Here is an 18,102-nt window from a genome sequence, read left to right on the forward strand (position 1 = left end):
ACCTCACACTCTCCAGACAAGTGCTCTGCCGCTGAGCTATAGTCCAGGCCCAGCATTGGTGTCATTCTTACAGCCAATGCTTTGAAGTGTTGAAAGTGTCCAAGATGATTTTTTCTTCAGAAAGTTTATATTTATGTTTTTAGGTTACACATGCTTCTCAAATAAATAATTTTGAAAAATCTATTAGAATGAAGAGAGCCTCCTGAAAGTAATCTGTACTTGGAATATTTATAAGTGACGAGATGAGTGACCAATGTACTTTTAAGAATTGCTCTTCTATTGTTTTAGGTAAGGGCTGAGGATTTAGCTCAGTGGTTCTGCCTCCTATCTGAAAAGTGCAAGGTCCTGAGTTTGATCCCCGGACCTCCCCACCCCCAGCAAAATGCTATTGTTTTAGTTATTTTACTAACACAACATTCCTAAGGTACTAGGTGAATACTGCAAGTCATATCACATGGTTAAAAGGATGTGCAGTGTTCCCCTTTTATAATTATTAGAGGGACTTCTGGCTCATCTCCCCGTAAATGTAAAAGTATCCATGCCTACACTCCCACAAGAAACCTACTGTCTTAGTCACTTTCTTGTCACTGGACACAATGCCCAACATCTACAACTTATAGGAGGAAAGGTGGATTTGGTTCGTGGTTTTTAGAGGATTCACAGTCAGCTGGCTGACGGGAGGAAGGTCATGACAGAAGGGTCTGGCGGAGGAAAGCTGCTCATGCCATGGTGGCCAGGAAGCACAGAACAAAGGGAAGATGGGGGAGGAGATAACACCCTTGCAAAGCATGGCTCCAATGACCACCTTCAGTCAGGATGCACTTCCTAAGAGCACATTCAGCTCTGAACTCTTCAGTGGGTTAATCCACCCCCACCACTCAATTACCTCACAAAAGCCCCACCTCTGAACACATAAGCCTTTTGGAAGATACCATAGATCTAAACTATAACATTTATTGATACCATTCTTAAAATAAACTAAAAAATCTGTCATATGTCAGGTACTTGAGGAGGAAAAAAATGTCCCTAACTAAGCAAGCATCTAGGAAAAATGATTGCTCTTGGTAGAAGGGGTAACTGGAAACTTAAAACTTCTGCTGATTTTTAGTCATACTGATGATAAAATCAATGAATGTCTTTGGTATAGGAAATATTTTATATGAGGAGAAAAATTATCTGCTAGAATAGTTTAACCTAATTGAAGAAGAAAACATGCTCTTAGTATTTGGAATTTTATACAACGAAACTTTTAAACTTCTATGAAAAAGAAAAAAAAAAAACCCAAAAGATAAACAGTATCACTACCAATGTAAACATCAAGTTTAAATATCAGGAAGTCAGCAGAGACGCAAATTAGGTAAAACATCCTTGTTTCTCAACTGACCCATTAAAAAAATCTCATTTTAAGCTTTTGTGGAGATATTCAAGGGAAAATATTCTTTTCATCAAGTAAGCATGATATATTTAAGAAATCCACTGTCATTTTCCAACTATACCTTCTCAAATTATAACACAAGTTTCTCCAGACATATTTGAATTATAGTGTTTATTACAGAAAAATTTTAATTTGTAATTAGAGAAACATCTTAGAGGAATGAAAATAAATACTTTTCACGAAGGCTAAGAGTATATCAAGACCCTTTGAAACTGTGGGACAGGGAGCAACATTACTGAACATCTCAGTCCAGAATAATTCACACGAGTTCATGGATGCAACTCCATGTTCAGGATGTACACAGGTTGATAGGAGGCACGGGGATGCAATTCCTCACGTGGGGAAGTCTGAAAGGATCAGGAGAATTTCTGAAGCTTGGATGTGTCACTGAACACACACATGTGCTTTGTCATACAAAATCACCACTCTCTCTGCCAAACATCTCATTGTTTCCATGGTATATTGAGGAGTTATGAAATCAGGAACAAGTCCAATATTTAACATTGCTATGAAATAAAAGAAGCCTGTGTTCAAATTAATTCTAACCGAGTCCCATGGTTCTTACTGAGTTCTGAAGACAGAAGGAAATAAATTAATGACTTTAAGAACCTCTACTGGTTTTGGGTCAGTAATATTTGCAAAACTGCAATTTACAAATTATGATCCTTTCAGCACAATGTGTTACTCTGACACATTCCAAGTAGGATTATTTTGCAAAAGAGGTAATAAAAAACAGAAAGCATTTTAGTGCATTTTCAATTTCCATAAACATGTAGTAAACTGAAACATTCTGGGATGCTCTGTCATTCTTGCTTTTAGGGGAAAGCGCAGCTTGTGTTCACCCCAGCCCGCCAGAGACTCACATCGTATCCACTGTTCCGGATTCCACGCCGGGGTCGCTCCCGAGTGACCAGAAGGTCCATCTCGGTTTCTCCTGGACTAGGGCTGTTCAGAGACTGCCGGCTTCGGTAGACAGAGTTCTTCATCTGTTGCCTGAAGAAAATTCAACAACTGTTATGATACAGCAAATGCCCTGACAGATGGAATTCTCCACTGATCCAAAACTACAAGCAACCAATGAAGGGTTTGCATTTGCCACACAAATCCTCACAATCGATGGGATTTGCTCCCTGGCCTTAACAGGCAGTAGAAAAAGTAGAAGAAAGGGGTTTTTGTTTTTTTTTTCTTTTTTGGGGGGTATTTTTTTGGTTTTTGTTTGCTCCAGATGCTGCAACCATGTGGCTAAATTATAAGTGCTCTTTCATATGAAAACTAGGTAACTACCATCCATTTCAACACTGCAAACTCATCTAAAATTCTGCCAATGGCAAGGCCAGGGGCTCCCGCTCGACCTTTGCAGACAGCTAAGCCTGGCAGAACACACTTGCCTTTGCTGACTTTGTTGACTCAGCGGCCTCTTGTTCTTTTTAATTCTTCTGATTTCAAGTGCACGACTTATAGTGTATTAATAATCCCTGCAGCTAGCAGGCTGCCTACTATAGTGATTGTTGATAGATTTCTTTCCTACAGGTCTCACAGTGGAGTTCCTTCTGAACTAAGAACCCATAAACCTAGAGGCAATTTGGAGCCTGTTATGGTTTGGCTGAAATGTCCCTAAAAGCTCATGTGTTGAAGGCTTTGTCCTTAGCACAGCAGAGGTCGGGGTAAGGCATTTGGAATGTGATTGTATCATAAGGACTCTAGCCTCATAATTCACAATTTCCTGGATTACTGGAAGGTAGTGGAAACTTAGGAGGTGGGGTCTAGTAGAAAGAAGTAGGTCCTTGGGGCATTCCCTTGAAGGCTAGATCTTATCCTTGGCACTCTCCCTCTCTCCCCTTCTTGGCTACCACCACGAGTGAGCACCTGTGCTCTACCATGTGTTCTCCCCTATGATGTTCAGCCTTTTCTCAGGCCCACAATGATGTGGCCAAGCTCTTAAGAATTGGAAACCTCTGAAACTATGAGCCAAAATACACCTCTCCTTCTTAAGTTGATTTATCTCAGGCATTTTGTCACACTAGTAGAAAACCAAATAACAAAGGGCCATCCATCCATTCATCCATCCACCTAGTCTTCCTTTACTGAGTTCCTACTATAAAACTGGTACTGTGAAAGAGGGAGATACAACACGATACTTTCAGAACATGCTATTAAGAAAAACAAGGAACTCTGACAGAGGACGGCTGGGATGAGGGCCAACTGGAGGTAGGATGGTCAGGGAAGCTACTCTGGGGAGAAGCCACATCGTAAATAGAGCCAGCCCCATCCTAATGTGGGTAGAATATTTTAGGTCTGAGAGTAGCACCTTCTGAGGCTCTACTCAGCTACTTTTAGAAAATCCAAACAGTGGTCACCACTGTCTAGTTGCCGCTTGTCATTGGAGGAATATAGTGGAAGACAGGAAAGAAAACAGCAACATAAAGGGGATGATGGTTATGCCTCACTTCTCCCACAAGAGACAACTTTTAAGAGCAGGGAGTGAGACCCAGGAGGGACAGGTGACTTTCATGAGAGTGACAAAATATACAAATTTCCTCTCATTTCTCTGGACATAATGTGCACTGCCAGACCACTTATCTTCAGAGAACTCCTTACATACAAGATTGTATGTCTTGGTTCTAAGATTCTAGCTATTTATGTGCCAAAGGGGAAGAGATTACACCATTTATTCCCAGGGACTACGTGGGATACCAGAAAACTAGCAGGCATACACACATTTTCAAGAACATACAATAAATTTGTCATAGCATTACAGACACACACAGTTTAAGACAGATATTAATATTCCAAGGCAAAGCAATACTCTTGCAATTTGCTTTGGGAATGAAACAGACATTGTTAAATCTTCTCCTTTACCTTGAGGAATTTATACCTCTTTTGGGAGCATTTGTTGTCATTGTCTTCCTACTGTCCATTACCTTCTATTGATGAGAGCAGCAGGATGTTGCCTGGAGGTACTTTTCCTCTGAGGGTAGGCAACTGACTTAGGTTTGACCAATCACAGCATTACATGCTGATGGCTGTGTGATTGGTCAGTATAAGGCATGAGTTGGTCCAATAAGACTGGGCCTCAGGACTTTTTCTAGGGCAACTAGGAAAGAGATTTTCCTGGCACCGAGATTTCTAAGAAGTTGGGGACCCAAGCCTGGAGTTTTTGGCATGCAGTTTGCCACCAGGAAGTTAGAGCCTCCCAACGAGACTGGCAAAGAGTGAAGAGAGAACAAGAGCAAATACAGGAGTACAGGAGAAATTGTATGACTCCCCCACCCCAGTCCAGCTGCGTCAAAGGGCTGACCTTTCAATAATGCTCAATAATACATTGCTTTTTTATTTAACTAGTTTGTGGTGAATATCCATCATTTGCAACCAAATGACTCCTGACTAACATAGGAGCTGACAACGTGATATTATAAATTGTTCTTTCCAGTTATCTGCAATTAGAGGCTTTCTTCAGGGAAGGCACCCAACCTCAGTGAGCTCGTGAGTGACTCAGACTTCAGCAGAACCAGGGAATTCTTATCCTTGACCTAATTATGGATACTTTTTTGAAAAAGCAGACTTGTCTTGAGACTGCTAATTAGCGCATTTAGAAGAGATTCACTAAAGGGCTGGCAGAAGAGTAACCAGGAGGGTTGACAATTGACATTTCAGTAGGTACCTCTGTAGGTATTAGAAATACAATACTGAGATGCATAAGCCCCTTCAAGAACGATGAATGTGGGTTAGAGCTTCTACAGTGGAGTATCCACCAGTCTACTCTTGCCTCAGAGCCAATTATGATGCATGGCATAAAGACTGTTGTTGAACATGGATCTCAACTGACCAGACCACCAATGTGTGCCTGGTGTGAGAACATCTGCTTAGAAATAAATTAGGCTTCTAGGCAGAGAAATTGTCTATCTTAAACAAATGGATTTCCATTAGGTGTACTCATTTCTTGTTGGTATTTTGCTGTATTTTTTATCAAGGTAATGAATTTTGGAACATGTAAATTTGATATATTTTTTAGCTCTAAAAATATTACTTGGTGTATAATTAAGTATTTTACTTGGATTTTTAAGAGGCTTTTGATCTCAGCGTAGTCTAAGAAAGCAGTTTGCAAACTGCTCCGTGGAACCCTGCGGTTCCACAGAGAAGGTCTAGAACTACTGACAAGGAAGAAGCCACACTTTCTATCACAGCAACTTCGTCTTTATGGGTTACTTCGGAGCCTTAGGTTGGCTCCTCTAGACACACACAATGTGGTGACTTGCATACAAGTGGAGAATGTGGAAAGTGTTCTATGGAAGTAATAGGTGGGGCAGGGTAAGCAGACATAGGATGGGGTAAGATGTCCCCAGCTGTCTGCTACCTGGCCCCAGGATGATGTAGGCAGGTGGATAACAGCCCAGAATGCAAGCCCCATGAGATCCTCTGAAGAAGATGGCTGGGGTGCCTGTTGTGGAGTGGTTGGTTTGCATGTGAAAAGCGTATTTTCGGGGAAGTCCTTTCCATCACTACCATAAGAATTGGACTGCACTGGGATGGCCAGTTCCTCTGGATTTAGCAACACTCCAGATGTCATAGCATCCAATTCAGAGACTAGAAAATTTGTATATTTATCTACCTGTGTCCATCTGTCATTAGCTAAGGGTGCTGCACAGTACATTAACGACCTGACACTTCTGATTGGTGGCTGCTGAAAAACCGCTTTGAGTGGAGCCTTAGAGGTTTGTAGACAGCAGGATGCTGCTGGCCTCAACAGGTGCAGTGAGGGCTGAGGGGCACCATCTCAGGTAGACTGCACTTTGAGGCTCAGTTAAGAGTTTATAACATAAAATGGAGTGTTTTGTGGGGAAACTGAAACTCTCACCTAGCAATAGTATGCAGAAAACTAGAGGTGGTTTAACAACAAGGCGTTAATCTATCAACTTAATGTCAACAGAAGTCACAGTGATCAGAGAAAGAGAGCACTCCAGCCCAAAGTGCATGTGAATACCTTTTTGACCTTTAGGAATTGTAAAATGTTATGGTGTCTAAACATTCTCTTGTGGTGTCTTTCTGCAGGTGTTTCTTGTGTAGATTTTTGCTGACAATGTGTGTATAAATAACCAGGTTTGCCTCAAATAAAGCAGTCTTTTGTCTCCACTCTGCCTAGAGTGTCTTTCCTTTTTTCAATCCTCACTCTCTCCTTCAGGTACTGTTCGATTAGTGGGGGCTGGTCCCCCACAGTGTTTTTCTGATTTTAGGGGAAAAAGTCATGAAAACTATTTTAAAAGATTTGATGGTGAGTCAACATCTAGAATCTAAACTTTGTGTCATTTTATTTAACTTTGGTCAGAAGCAAAATTCTGATTACTGATGCTCTCTCTGGACTGGAGAACCATTCCCTCACTGTGCTCAGCTGTGGCAGAATCTCTGGAGGGTTGCGCTGTGAACACCAATTAACAGGTAGTTCTAACCTGTGACAAGAGCGAAGCAGCAGGCAGCCTGTGGTGTCAGCAGCAGTCTGTGTCAGGAATAACACCTCCGAGCTCACACACCTCCCTCAAACTGAGCTTAGGGACAGCCTGCTTCCCTGTTCTTTTCTGATTATCTTCCTCCCCCAGCCCATCTCCCACTGATCCTTTCTCCATCCGTATTCCCCAGCTCACTCAGTTTGTGGCTTTCCATCTTTTCTCCTTAACTGGTCAAATTTAAAAAATATATCTTTGGTGCTGTAGAATACAATTATTCTGGGTGCCGCACTGAATCACTGTTTTCAACAGATATTTACCGAGAATCAACCACACACACAGTGACAGCAGCAGGCCGCCAAAGCGCCTTCAGCATGTGGCCTGGCACGCCCCAAAAATGGTTGTTAATTTTCTTCTCAGAAAAGGCTATCACCAAAAATTTTATTTGTTTCTCCAGTAACAACCAGTCTAAGTTTCTCTTATTTATACATCACGGTTGATTGATTTTCCTCACATATCAGCAGGAAACTAGGGAAATAGCAGCCACCTCACCCTATAAAGACCATTGAAGCAGAGTACCAAACTGCAAAGTAAAATCTAAAGTTGCCACCAGTCCCCCTTATGAAATCTACCCTCTTTCTTCTCTTTTTCCTATCACTATTAACGATGACACGTGCATTGTAAAGTCTGTCACGGTGTGATTTCATGTCAATAGCTCCTCATACCAACCCAGTCTAATCAGAAGCATGGTAAATTAAGCCCTGGTTTAGAATTTCCTCTTTTCTTTATTGAAAATAAATGACATTGATTCGATTCATAAAAGTTAGTCCCAGCGCCCTACTTGATGGTATGGCTTTGATTCAAGCCTGTCACACAGTCATTTTTGCTTTGCATAAATACTCATTCCGGCCAGGAACTGTCCCATCACTCAATCCCAATGTGTGCAGCCACTCTGCTCAGCTGGCAGCAAAGCTTAGAAGGCAGTGCTCTGGTTGGAGTGTTCCTCCCCTCCAAAACTCATGTGAAAATGCAGCTGTTATTTTGGCAGGGTGAGGAGTTGGGCATTTAGAAGGTGATAGGGCCACAAGATTCTACTCTCATGGGTCACGTGAATGCTCTTGTAAGAGGGCTAAGTTTGGTCCCCTTCTTGCCCTCTTCTGTCTTTCTGCCTTCCATATATGATGATGAAGGAAGAAAGCCCTTGCAAGTACCTTGCTGGTACTTTGATCTTGGCCTTCCCAGCCTCCAGGACTGTGAGAAAATTAATTAATTTCTGCTCATTATAAATTACCCAGTATAAGGCATTCTGTAATAGCAGCACAGAACAGGCAGAGACAGACACTGGTTCAAATCACTTGGCCAAGCCCTGCCTCAGAGACTAGGTGCTCTTTACAGCAAGCCACACTTCACACACCCATCAGGCCTGTGATTAGCACTTTTGGGTAAGTATCTTGCTCTCGTCAGTTCCACAGGAGCAGTAATCAGACTGTCCTGTCCATCACAAAGTCGAAGGAACTGAAGGAATGAGAAAAGGCACACATGGCACGTCAGTAGAGCATCTTGACTGGTACCTGACTCATAGCAGGTAACAATAAATGTGAACCAATCCATGAATGAATGAGATGAACCTGAACACAGCACTGAGCAAGAGCTTGGTAAATACTTCGTGAGGCTGAATGAAAAGGTGACGTGTGAAATTTGCTCTTCTTGTACAAGAGCCACCAACATAATTGAAAAATATAAGGTCTCTTGATCTGGAAGTTGCATAACTAGGTATAACTGTATCTTCCCCTAGCTCTGAAACAGCAACTGGCTTGAAAATACTAAGCTGAAGGACAATTATGCTTATTTGCGGTATTCTAAAAATAGCTTCAGTTTTAGTCTTCTCCAGATTCATTATGCCTGCATGGACCAGTGTGGCCCACATCGGTGGCCCACAAGGATCCCAATCCTAAGGCTCCAGATCAAGGGACCAAGTCCATATTGCGTGAGGTATCCTCAGCCCTCATCCCACCCATGCTACAGTGACTTAAAGAGAATCCCTCGAGTCTGTAATGCTAAGAGAGATAAATCAGGTACAGAAAGTTAAACATTACCGCTTTCTCTCTTATGAGATGCCTAAAGTATAAATAAAAAGCAAAGTAAAAGAGAAGTGGTAGGAAACAGGAAGATAGACGTTGCGGGGATAGGAAAGGGATTTGGAAATGGGGGGAGATGGGAGGAAGGGGAAGTAAAAAGGGTCAAATGTGATATGTACATGTGCCAATACACCGCGATGAATACTTGATTATGCATCACAAACATATACTAATAAAACTGTGAATTTATTTGAGAAAAAAAGAATCCCATAGAGTCCACACCTGTTTTTAGACTCGGTGAATGGAGCACACAGTTCCGTGTCTGGATCCAAAACGTGCTCCATGTCCTTTGGGGCTTTTTCATACATCTTTTTTCTTTCGGTCAAGCCCTTGTTTGTCTCCACTGGAGGGAAGTCATAATACCCCTTCCTCTTGGCTTTGAGGCGCAGCTTGTTCCGATAGTGCTCGATATCTGACTTCTGCTTTAGGGCTTTGTTTACCTGAGGAGAGAGACCATGGCGACACAGGGAGACTTTCACCAGAAGGTCACAGCTCCTGGAAAAGCCACCCTAGGCTTCAACTCTGGTTCTCTGAACCTCCAGACCCATCCTGTGCCCACAAACAATGCGAAGCTGGGTACTCACTAAGTGACCTCAGCCCCTCTGTCAGGATCTCCTTTTCCTGAGCCTGCCCGATTCTGCTCCAGTCTAGGTCTGACTCTGGGCTCTTTGCTTTCTGGCATTTACCTTAACTCTGCCTACTTCTTTTTGGGTCCTTGATGTGGGAGTCTCTGACCTGGCAGTGTTAACTAGTTCTTAGTACCCAGTCTAGCACCAGTCCTTGGGACCTAATGACCTCCCCTGGTCTTTGGCTGAGGCCTAGCTGGACGAGACAGCCCTGAAGAGGGCGAGTTGGAATGAGTGGGTGGGAAGGCAGGACAAACATTCTGCTGCCAAGTCCTTTCCACATGATCAGCGATATTTCTGTAGTCCACGTCTCTTTTAAGAAAGAAATTTTTTTTTTTTTTCTGGTACCGGGGATCAAACTCAGGTCCTTGTACTTGTGAGGCAGGCAGCGGAACCACTGAGCTAAATCCCTGGCCCAAGAAAGAAATTATTTTAAAGCTTTGTATGACTATGGATGCCAACCAGGTCCTGCTGTATGAGGCAAAGCCTATAGTTTGTTCTTTCAGAAAGGAACGTAGCCACTATCCCTCTGACCTATGAAAGTCAGAAGCAGATGGCCATGCTTCATAAACAACAAATGATGAGGACGTCACCCCCGCATTTCTGAACTTTCTAGGTTGTGATTATGTTTTCTTTTTAAAAAATCTTTAAAAGAATTTCCTGTAATTCAAAAAAGGAAAATGTATGGCTTAAGGGTAATGTTTTCTTCATTTAGACCAGCCACCCATAAGAAAAGAAGAAAGAAGATTATAGAGTAATCTGTGTCGAGCTCCACTAGGTCACAAATTACAGAGTTGTTCAGGTCTCTCTTCCGATCCAAATGGAAGCAAAGTCCATTCCTCTCAGTGCCTAAATGTAGCAATGATCCATTTCTGGAAGAGGAAAATGCTCATCTGTTCTCTTTCTGTGACTGGATGATGAGGCCGGAAGGAAAAAGGGGTGGGAAGTCAGATCTGCCCTAGATTTGGAGTCTGTCTGGATGACGCTCTTGTCACTGAACTGTGACAGATCCAGCCATGGCAGCCATTACGGAGTCCATAGCCAGACAGAGGGGCCTCATCAAGACCAGCTCTCATTGATTTAATGTGACAGGCTTGCACGTTGGTGGTGGAACTGCATCCAAGGAAAAGATTCAGTGGCTGTGACTGGCTTTAGAAAGACCCCCAGGCAAATTATAGAGCTATGGGGAATAAAATACACACAAGAGCTGATCAAAAAATATGGTGTGCTTTAACTAAAAATTATTATAGTAAGAGACACATGGCCATTAATCCCCCTCAAAGTACCCCTCTCACTCCAAACACACTTGTCCTATGATTCTTGGTACTTTCTGAAGCAGTTCTGGAAGTCTTCTTTTGCGAGTGTTGTCACGAGGTGCAATAAAAAAATACATTGCACACTGCTGCCAAGTGCCATCCAACAGAAAAGCAGGCTCATAAAAACATTATGTTGTGGGCTGGGGATTTAGCTCAGTGGTTCTGGTGACTGCCTTGCAAGAGCAACGACCTGAGTTCGATCCCCAGTACCAAAAAAAAAAAAAAAAAAAAAAAAAAATTATGTTGTGTGCTCATCCACCCTATTCACCGATATAACTCCGTGTGACTTCTGGCTCTTCCTCAAAGTCGATATAACTATGAAATGTAAACATTTTTGAATTGATCCAGGACATCAAGGTGGCCATGAATGAGCAACTAAAGACGCTCATGAAAGGGCACTTCCAGAACTGCTTCAGAAAATAAGAATGATGAGGTGAGTAGGTTTGAAGTGAGGGGAATGTACGAGGGGAATTAATGGCAGTGTGTCTTTTACTGTAAGAAATTTTAAAAATTTAAATATTCACACCTCATGAATCAATTTTTCTTGTTGACTAATTGATAGTAATAAGAAAGGTTTATTGTATGTTAGACATAGTTCCACACACCTTACGTATACCAACTGATTTGGCCTCAGAGTAGGTCCATTTCATGGGTGGAGATGCTGAAACACAGAGGAGTTAACGAACCTGGCTAAGGTTGTATAGACAGTAAGTGTAGGAGCTGGGATTCAAACCCTTGTAGCCTAGCTTGAGGATGTTTTGTAAGCACAGTGCTGCTAAAGAGAGCGAAGGAGCACTGAACAGGGAGTCAAGGCACCTGAGCACTATGGCTGCCATAATGACCTTCAGTGTGACTTTGAGCAACCTTCAGGCATGAGGGTTTTTGTCTAAAAAATGAGGAAGCTAAAACAGAAGTGCTCCATAAATCTAAAACTGGTTGTGGTGTCAGCCTATCTATAGACCAGCTTAGTCTTTATACCCAGAGAAGAGAAGGTGCTTCCTGAATCAGGCTCGTGAGCATTTTTATAAATGTTCCAGATGGTGGAAAATTACCATGTGCAGTTATGACACCCAGTTGTTTGGGGCTATGGCATTTCCTTGAGGTGTGATGGGAAGAAGAGTTCAAAACTTTGGAAATTTCCCACCTGTTGCAGGTAACAATGGTGGGGTAGAAAGGAATGTAATGAATAATTAACCTGATGGCTTTTCACCAGAGAAAAACATAAGCAGGTGTCTGAGTCTGTGTGTGTGTGTGTGTGTGTGTGCGTCCACGAGCACACATGTGTAATATAAATGTTCACAAGCAGGTTCCATAATCTCTTCTTAAAGATTCATAAACCCATTGACCATTCTGCTACACAAAATGGAAGAATGGCAGATAATTTCTATTTGACCTCTTGTCCTCCAGACTCTCAGCTATCATCTATCTATCAATTACCTGTTATCTATCATCACCTATTATCTGTTAAGCATCTATCTATTATCTATCATCATTTTTATCTATTATCTCTGATTTTTTAAAATAAAATCATCACTCTCTGATATATGCTATAGAATTTTTTTTTTGACTCAGGGAAGTTGATTAACATTGTAACATCCATTGATATCCTTCTGAAAGAAGTAAGCTCAAAGCAATAAATTTCATTTCAAAGCTGATAGAGGGTCCTTGTCCATGTGACAATCTGTGCTTCCCCTCCCTCTCAATTCAGACCCCTCCCATCACTGTAACGATGACATCTCGGGCGGAAGGAGGGTGCTAAAGAAAAGTGGAAGGCTCTCGGTGTGTGTTGTATGTGTGTGCATGTGTGTGTGTGCATACTGGGGGACACAGAACTTCTGATGCTTCTTTTCATAGTCACAGTGCTTTAAAGATTCCCTCTGGGTTTCCACCAAGTATAGAAAATGCTCTGAAAACATCATTCAGCAGACTTGTTTGGGTGACTTGTGTCCTGAGTCATTCCTGTGAGGTCTCGTGTGTGCAGAGCTACAGGCACCCAGCATGCTGGGAGGCTACTCCCTCATGAGCCCCCCAAGGACTGGCTGGACTCGCCTACACCGGGTCGCACTGGGTGCTCACCTCACCGTTGAGCACCGCCGAGGAGTCCTGGCTCCTGTCCGAGGTGGGCTGCGCCACAGGCAGGGCTGTGGGTTTGATCGCGATGAGCTGCACAGACCCGGAAGACGTGTCGAAGGGATCTGCTGCCGCCTTGCCAGAGCTGTCAAACAGAACGGCTCCCTCCTCTTCATCACTAGTGCCAGGTACTAGAGCACAACACAAACCCATCAATTTTACGATGCACGGGAGAATGGATGCGAGGCTCGCTGCTGTTACAGGACATCACTTTATTCAGAACAACCTCAGAGACAACAATGTCTGGTTCTGTGCCAAGCAGTTCCCGCTGCTCGGGCTTTTCTTCTAAATGTAAGATCTATACTATTTATTCTGCCATTGTGTTAACAGTGGATAGGAAAGAGTTTTAAAGATTTGAATTTAAGAGGCAAAACCCATCTTAAATACGTGACAAATAACATTTAAGAAAATAAAAAGTAAATCTGTCCTCTATGTTTTTAGAAATGAGAACAGTAAATATGGCCAAACCCTGTAACTATTAAGATCTGATCACCACCAGAGCAATGGTATTCAGTGCAATCCTTGTCACCGAAGCTGTAGAGTTTGTCATGAAGTTAAATGTGGTCACTTTTGGTTTTTCTTTTAAGGCTGTTTCTCCAATGATTTGGGCTGTGTGTGTGTGTGTGTGCGTGTGTGCGTGTGTGTGTGTTTTGCTGTTTTTTTTTCATTCGTCTAAAACAAAAACAAGCTATGAAATAACTTGCCAGAGAAACTAATGTAAAGCTACAGATGAGTCCCCTAATTAAAGAGACGTATTTCCACCCACACTTTGTTAAATTAATTCTATTGAACAGATCACTCTGCAACCATAGCTAAAAGACACCAGTAGGCTTTGTGCTTCCATAACTGAGCTGACAGAAGTTCCAGGGCCACTGGTATCTTGCTGATTTATTAGTGCTTAAGACACGTTCCCATGAAATAATGGTAGGAATGCCAGTGCTTTGAGTATGGCTCAGCAAGAGATAAATTAAGCCTGTTCAAATAACTAACCCAGCAGACAATTTAGAAGCAAAACAGGTATTATATAAAATATGAATTCAATGGAAGTACTTCATCTTTCCTCCATCTGCTCAAGAGATTGGGATGTTACTTAAATTATTGAAAAACGCATAGTTTATATCATTTTGTCGCTTACCGTAATCCCAGAAGATCTGTCAAATCAGCCAGGTATATTGTTATTTTACAATGTGGCTAAGACACCTCAGAGTCTAATAATGGATGTAATAATTAGACTTTTTTTTTTAAACTTCCGGGGACTGGTTTGCAAATAGCAGGCCATCAAGCAGCCGATAACAGAGAGAAATCTCTATTCAGACATGTTACTAGAAACATGTACAATTTTAGAGGGTAGTTTTGCTGGGCAACTCATGCCTGTCCGCTGTCATTATCTCCCATGTGGACAACTACAGTAAAAGCCATCTATGGTAACTGGCTAATCTCCAAATTACTTCCAATAGTTCTCACCTCCTGATACTCATATTCACCAGTGAATGGGACTGACAGTTATAACCACAAAGAAACTGCAGAAACAACAGTGAGTTGCTTCCAAGGCTTGGATGTGAAAAAAAAAAAAAAAAAGATGGTTTCTGCCTTACTCTCTCTTGGACCACTTACTCAGGGAACAGCCAGTTGCCATTCTTTGAGAACATTCAAGCAGCCCTGTGAAAAGGTTTTTGAGGTCCAAGTGGCCACAAATTGAGGCCTCCTGCCAACAGCTACATGAGCCAGCCATCTCTAGGCCTCATCAAGACTTTTAGATGTCTACATACCAGGCTAACATCTTCAGTATGACCTCACAAGAAACGCTGAGCCAGAATTATTCAGCTGAACTGCTTCTAAATTCCTGCCTTACAGACATTATGTGAGATAATAAATGTAGACTATCATTTTAACTTGTTGAGTATATAGGGGTAATTTGTGACATAGCAATGAATAACCTATTTACCTTCTAAACAAGGGTCCACCTTGGCACCTCCATGCCTATCACCCTGCCCCTAGAATATGCTTCCTTCAACAGCTAGGAAGGGCGACATTTCCCAGAGGGAACCAGATCACATCATTCCTCTGATCAGAGCCCTCTGCAAGCCTCATTCGTCTCCTACAAGGCCCTGGAGGGGCTGTGCTGGCCCCGTGCTAAGCCCATCTCCTATATCTCCCCCTTAGCCACTCTTACCCACCACAGTGGCCTCATGAGAAAGTCTGAGCTAGAGTCATCCAGCTAAACGGTGGGGACCCAGCAGGCGTGTTCCCGCTTCAGGAATTTTGCATTAGCTACTTCCTCAGCTCAGGATGTTCTTTCTGTAGACCTTTATATGCTCAGTTCCTCCTTGAAAACTTTTCCCTAACCACCAACTTACAGTAATCCTGTCAATGTTGTGCAGTATTTTCTTCCTGTTCCTTATCTCCACTGATTTAGGGTACTGATTTAGAGCCTGTCTTCATCTCTGCCACTATCAGCTCTGCTCCTGACTACCTGTTCAAAGGCTGATGCCTATTACCTTTCACAGCATCTCACATGCAGCCTTCATTAAGCTCAATGAAAACACATGTGAATGAGGGAAGACTGACTCGCTTCCCAACTTGGAAAAGGAGACCTTGTTAGTACTGGTGGACCAGGTACCAGTAGAAGGTAAAGCCATGCTATCACTAAAATGTTCACCAGGTGGAGAGATGGCATGGAGCATTTTTATTGCTTCTGAGTTGTGACACACTCACCCCTCAACCTGTGAGCAGAGTTATGCGGGCAGCATAACTAGGGCAAAAATTTTTAAAGGCACATTATGCTTTACATAACAATTCTGGGTTTTGTTGTAAAGAGAAAAATATTTAGGTATCTTCTACCCCTAAAGACTTTGAGGAAAAATACATTTGTCAATCACTGGCAGTGCTCTTAGTGTGATCGACCTTTTGCTGACAAAATAAACCTTTTATTTTACTTCCATTCTGCGTCTCTATGTGTGTGTCACTTACCAATTCCTTCCACAACACCATGACTATATACCATTCAAAATAAAATAAGAAAAGTGAGCTTCACTTCACTGGGGGAGCAAAGAACAAATAAAAGCTGAAACTGTGCTTCTGAGCTAGAATCACTGAAAACATTCCTTTATAGCTTCATCTTAGCCAGCTCCTCAAGATACCTGACAAAGAAGTGATAATTCATCCTTGAAACTCTCTAATTCTTGTTCTTCTCTTGCCTGATCTCCCCATGAGTATCAGGAGTGAAGTCTGGTTAGACTCTGAGCCCTGACAGTGAAATCTCTGAGTGACACTTAAAGGGCTTAGGGGCATTGTTTGCTCTTACATGACTGAAATAGTAAAGAATAGCTAAATCTCTATATGTATGTACTCTAATCTTGAATCTACTTTTAAATTTATTGGAAAAACCCATTTTTAAAGGTGACATCGAGTTTGGCCCAGAAGTTCAAATGTCTATATTTGGTTGAGAAAAACATCAAACTGTTTTTTCTTTCAAAATTCCAGCTGTCACATCTCAGTTTCCTACTTGTATTTAAACATATCAATGAAATAGACTCTGAAATGGCCCTGCAGCTCTGGTAGCTTATGAGTGCGCCAAGCTACAAGGACCCTGCCAGTCATGCTGCTAGCGGGACAGGATCTTTTCCTTTTAAAGTTTCTATTTTGACAAGAGATGAATATTAGGAGCTACAGGGGCAACAAAACTGGTGGAAGGCAGAAAGAGTTTTAAATTTCAGGCTAGTACATTGATATTAGTAACTAATCTTAGCCACCCTAGCTTCTGGGATAGACAGTAAACCATAAGACAAAGTGAATATTTGATGCCAGCAAAATAATCTATTCTCAGAGGTTACATCCAACAAGTGCTCAATACCTTTTTTTTTTTAGTACCAGGGATCGAACTTGGGTCCTTGTGCTTGCAAGGCAGCTGGCAGAACCACTGAGCTAAATCCCCAGCCCAAGTGCTCAATACTTTTTGCAGGCTAGCAAAAGTATGAAGATATACCTTTCTAATTTTCCCATGATTCCACTCAATGTTATTTTCTCCCTACCTTCCCCCTTCCTTTCTTTGGTTCATCTTCCCATTCAATCAAATGCATTATTGATTTTATTGGTTAACTCTTACTGGTGTCAAAAAGGGGTGGTCTTTTGATTAAAAAGGACAAGTGTGGGTCTCATAAAGGCTTATTCTAGAATTCCAATGTGTTTCTATGTCTGTCAATTTTATACAATACGAGCAGGTCCTATCATTTCTAGTTGAAAATTCCAAATCTAAACCTCACTGAACAGAAACCTGTGGTAAGACAGTGACCAACCCTGGGAATTCACTAGGTTTACTTTTGGCTAAAATAAAATGCAACCAAGGAGGCACTTGAAGACTGGGAAAGATGGCTTCTTAATACAATGAATAAAAACCTCAGACTGGAACAGCAATTGAATTTCATTCAGGCCATGGCCTATCATTATTTCTGAACCCAATATTTAAATAATCAAAATAACTTAAACAAAATTCGAAGGCCGGGAGAGAGGGCAGACAGACAAGGACAACAATGGTCAGCAGAGACATCACGGCAGGGCAGAGTTCAACCAGCCAGGTGGGGAGTGACGGGGTCAGAAACCACCTACTCTACAGATTGAAAATGGAAGAGGGGAAAGCCTCGTACTGTAAATGTCTACAGACTGACAGAGGAGCGTGCCACACAATAAGCACCGTGATTCCATTTTACAAAGGAAAACAAAGCAAGATGATGAAACACAAAGACACATGCGTGTTGCCTCATGCAGAGCAGAAAGGTCAAAGAAACACACACTGAGTTGTCCAGAGTCATTTGAGGCCTGAGGTGGGGCGGTGAGTGGCATTTGACTTTATAAACTTCGAGAATGCGTCTAAAGGAAGGAAAGAAGTTTGAGATGGGAGAGAGGGGAGGGAGGAGGCAGAACTGAGAGGGTGGATGGGCACCATTTTGATAAGGAGGACATGACCCGAGCAGCATAGTTGCTCCTCAGTATCCACAGGGAGTTGATTGCAAGATGCCCACA

General features: G+C 42.2%; 1 protein-coding gene across 1 annotated transcript in view; it reads right to left on the reverse strand.

The window, feature by feature from the left end:
• The window catches only part of Kiaa1549l (KIAA1549 like), a 279,081-nt gene that overhangs the window by 47,026 nt on the left and 213,953 nt on the right, over positions 1–18,102 (reverse strand). The window contains exons 14-16 of the mRNA XM_033756488.1: positions 13,030–13,214; positions 9,234–9,451; positions 2,299–2,428 (exon numbers count right to left, since the gene is read on the reverse strand). Coding sequence (XP_033612379.1) covers positions 2,299–2,428; positions 9,234–9,451; positions 13,030–13,214 — 533 coding nt within the window. The remainder of the gene's footprint in view (positions 1–2,298; positions 2,429–9,233; positions 9,452–13,029; positions 13,215–18,102) is intronic.

Source organism: Fukomys damarensis, unplaced genomic scaffold (genome assembly GCF_012274545.1).
Source record: "Fukomys damarensis isolate Sample0158 unplaced genomic scaffold, DMR_v1.0_HiC HiC_scaffold_27, whole genome shotgun sequence".
NCBI lineage: Eukaryota > Metazoa > Chordata > Mammalia > Rodentia > Bathyergidae > Fukomys > Fukomys damarensis.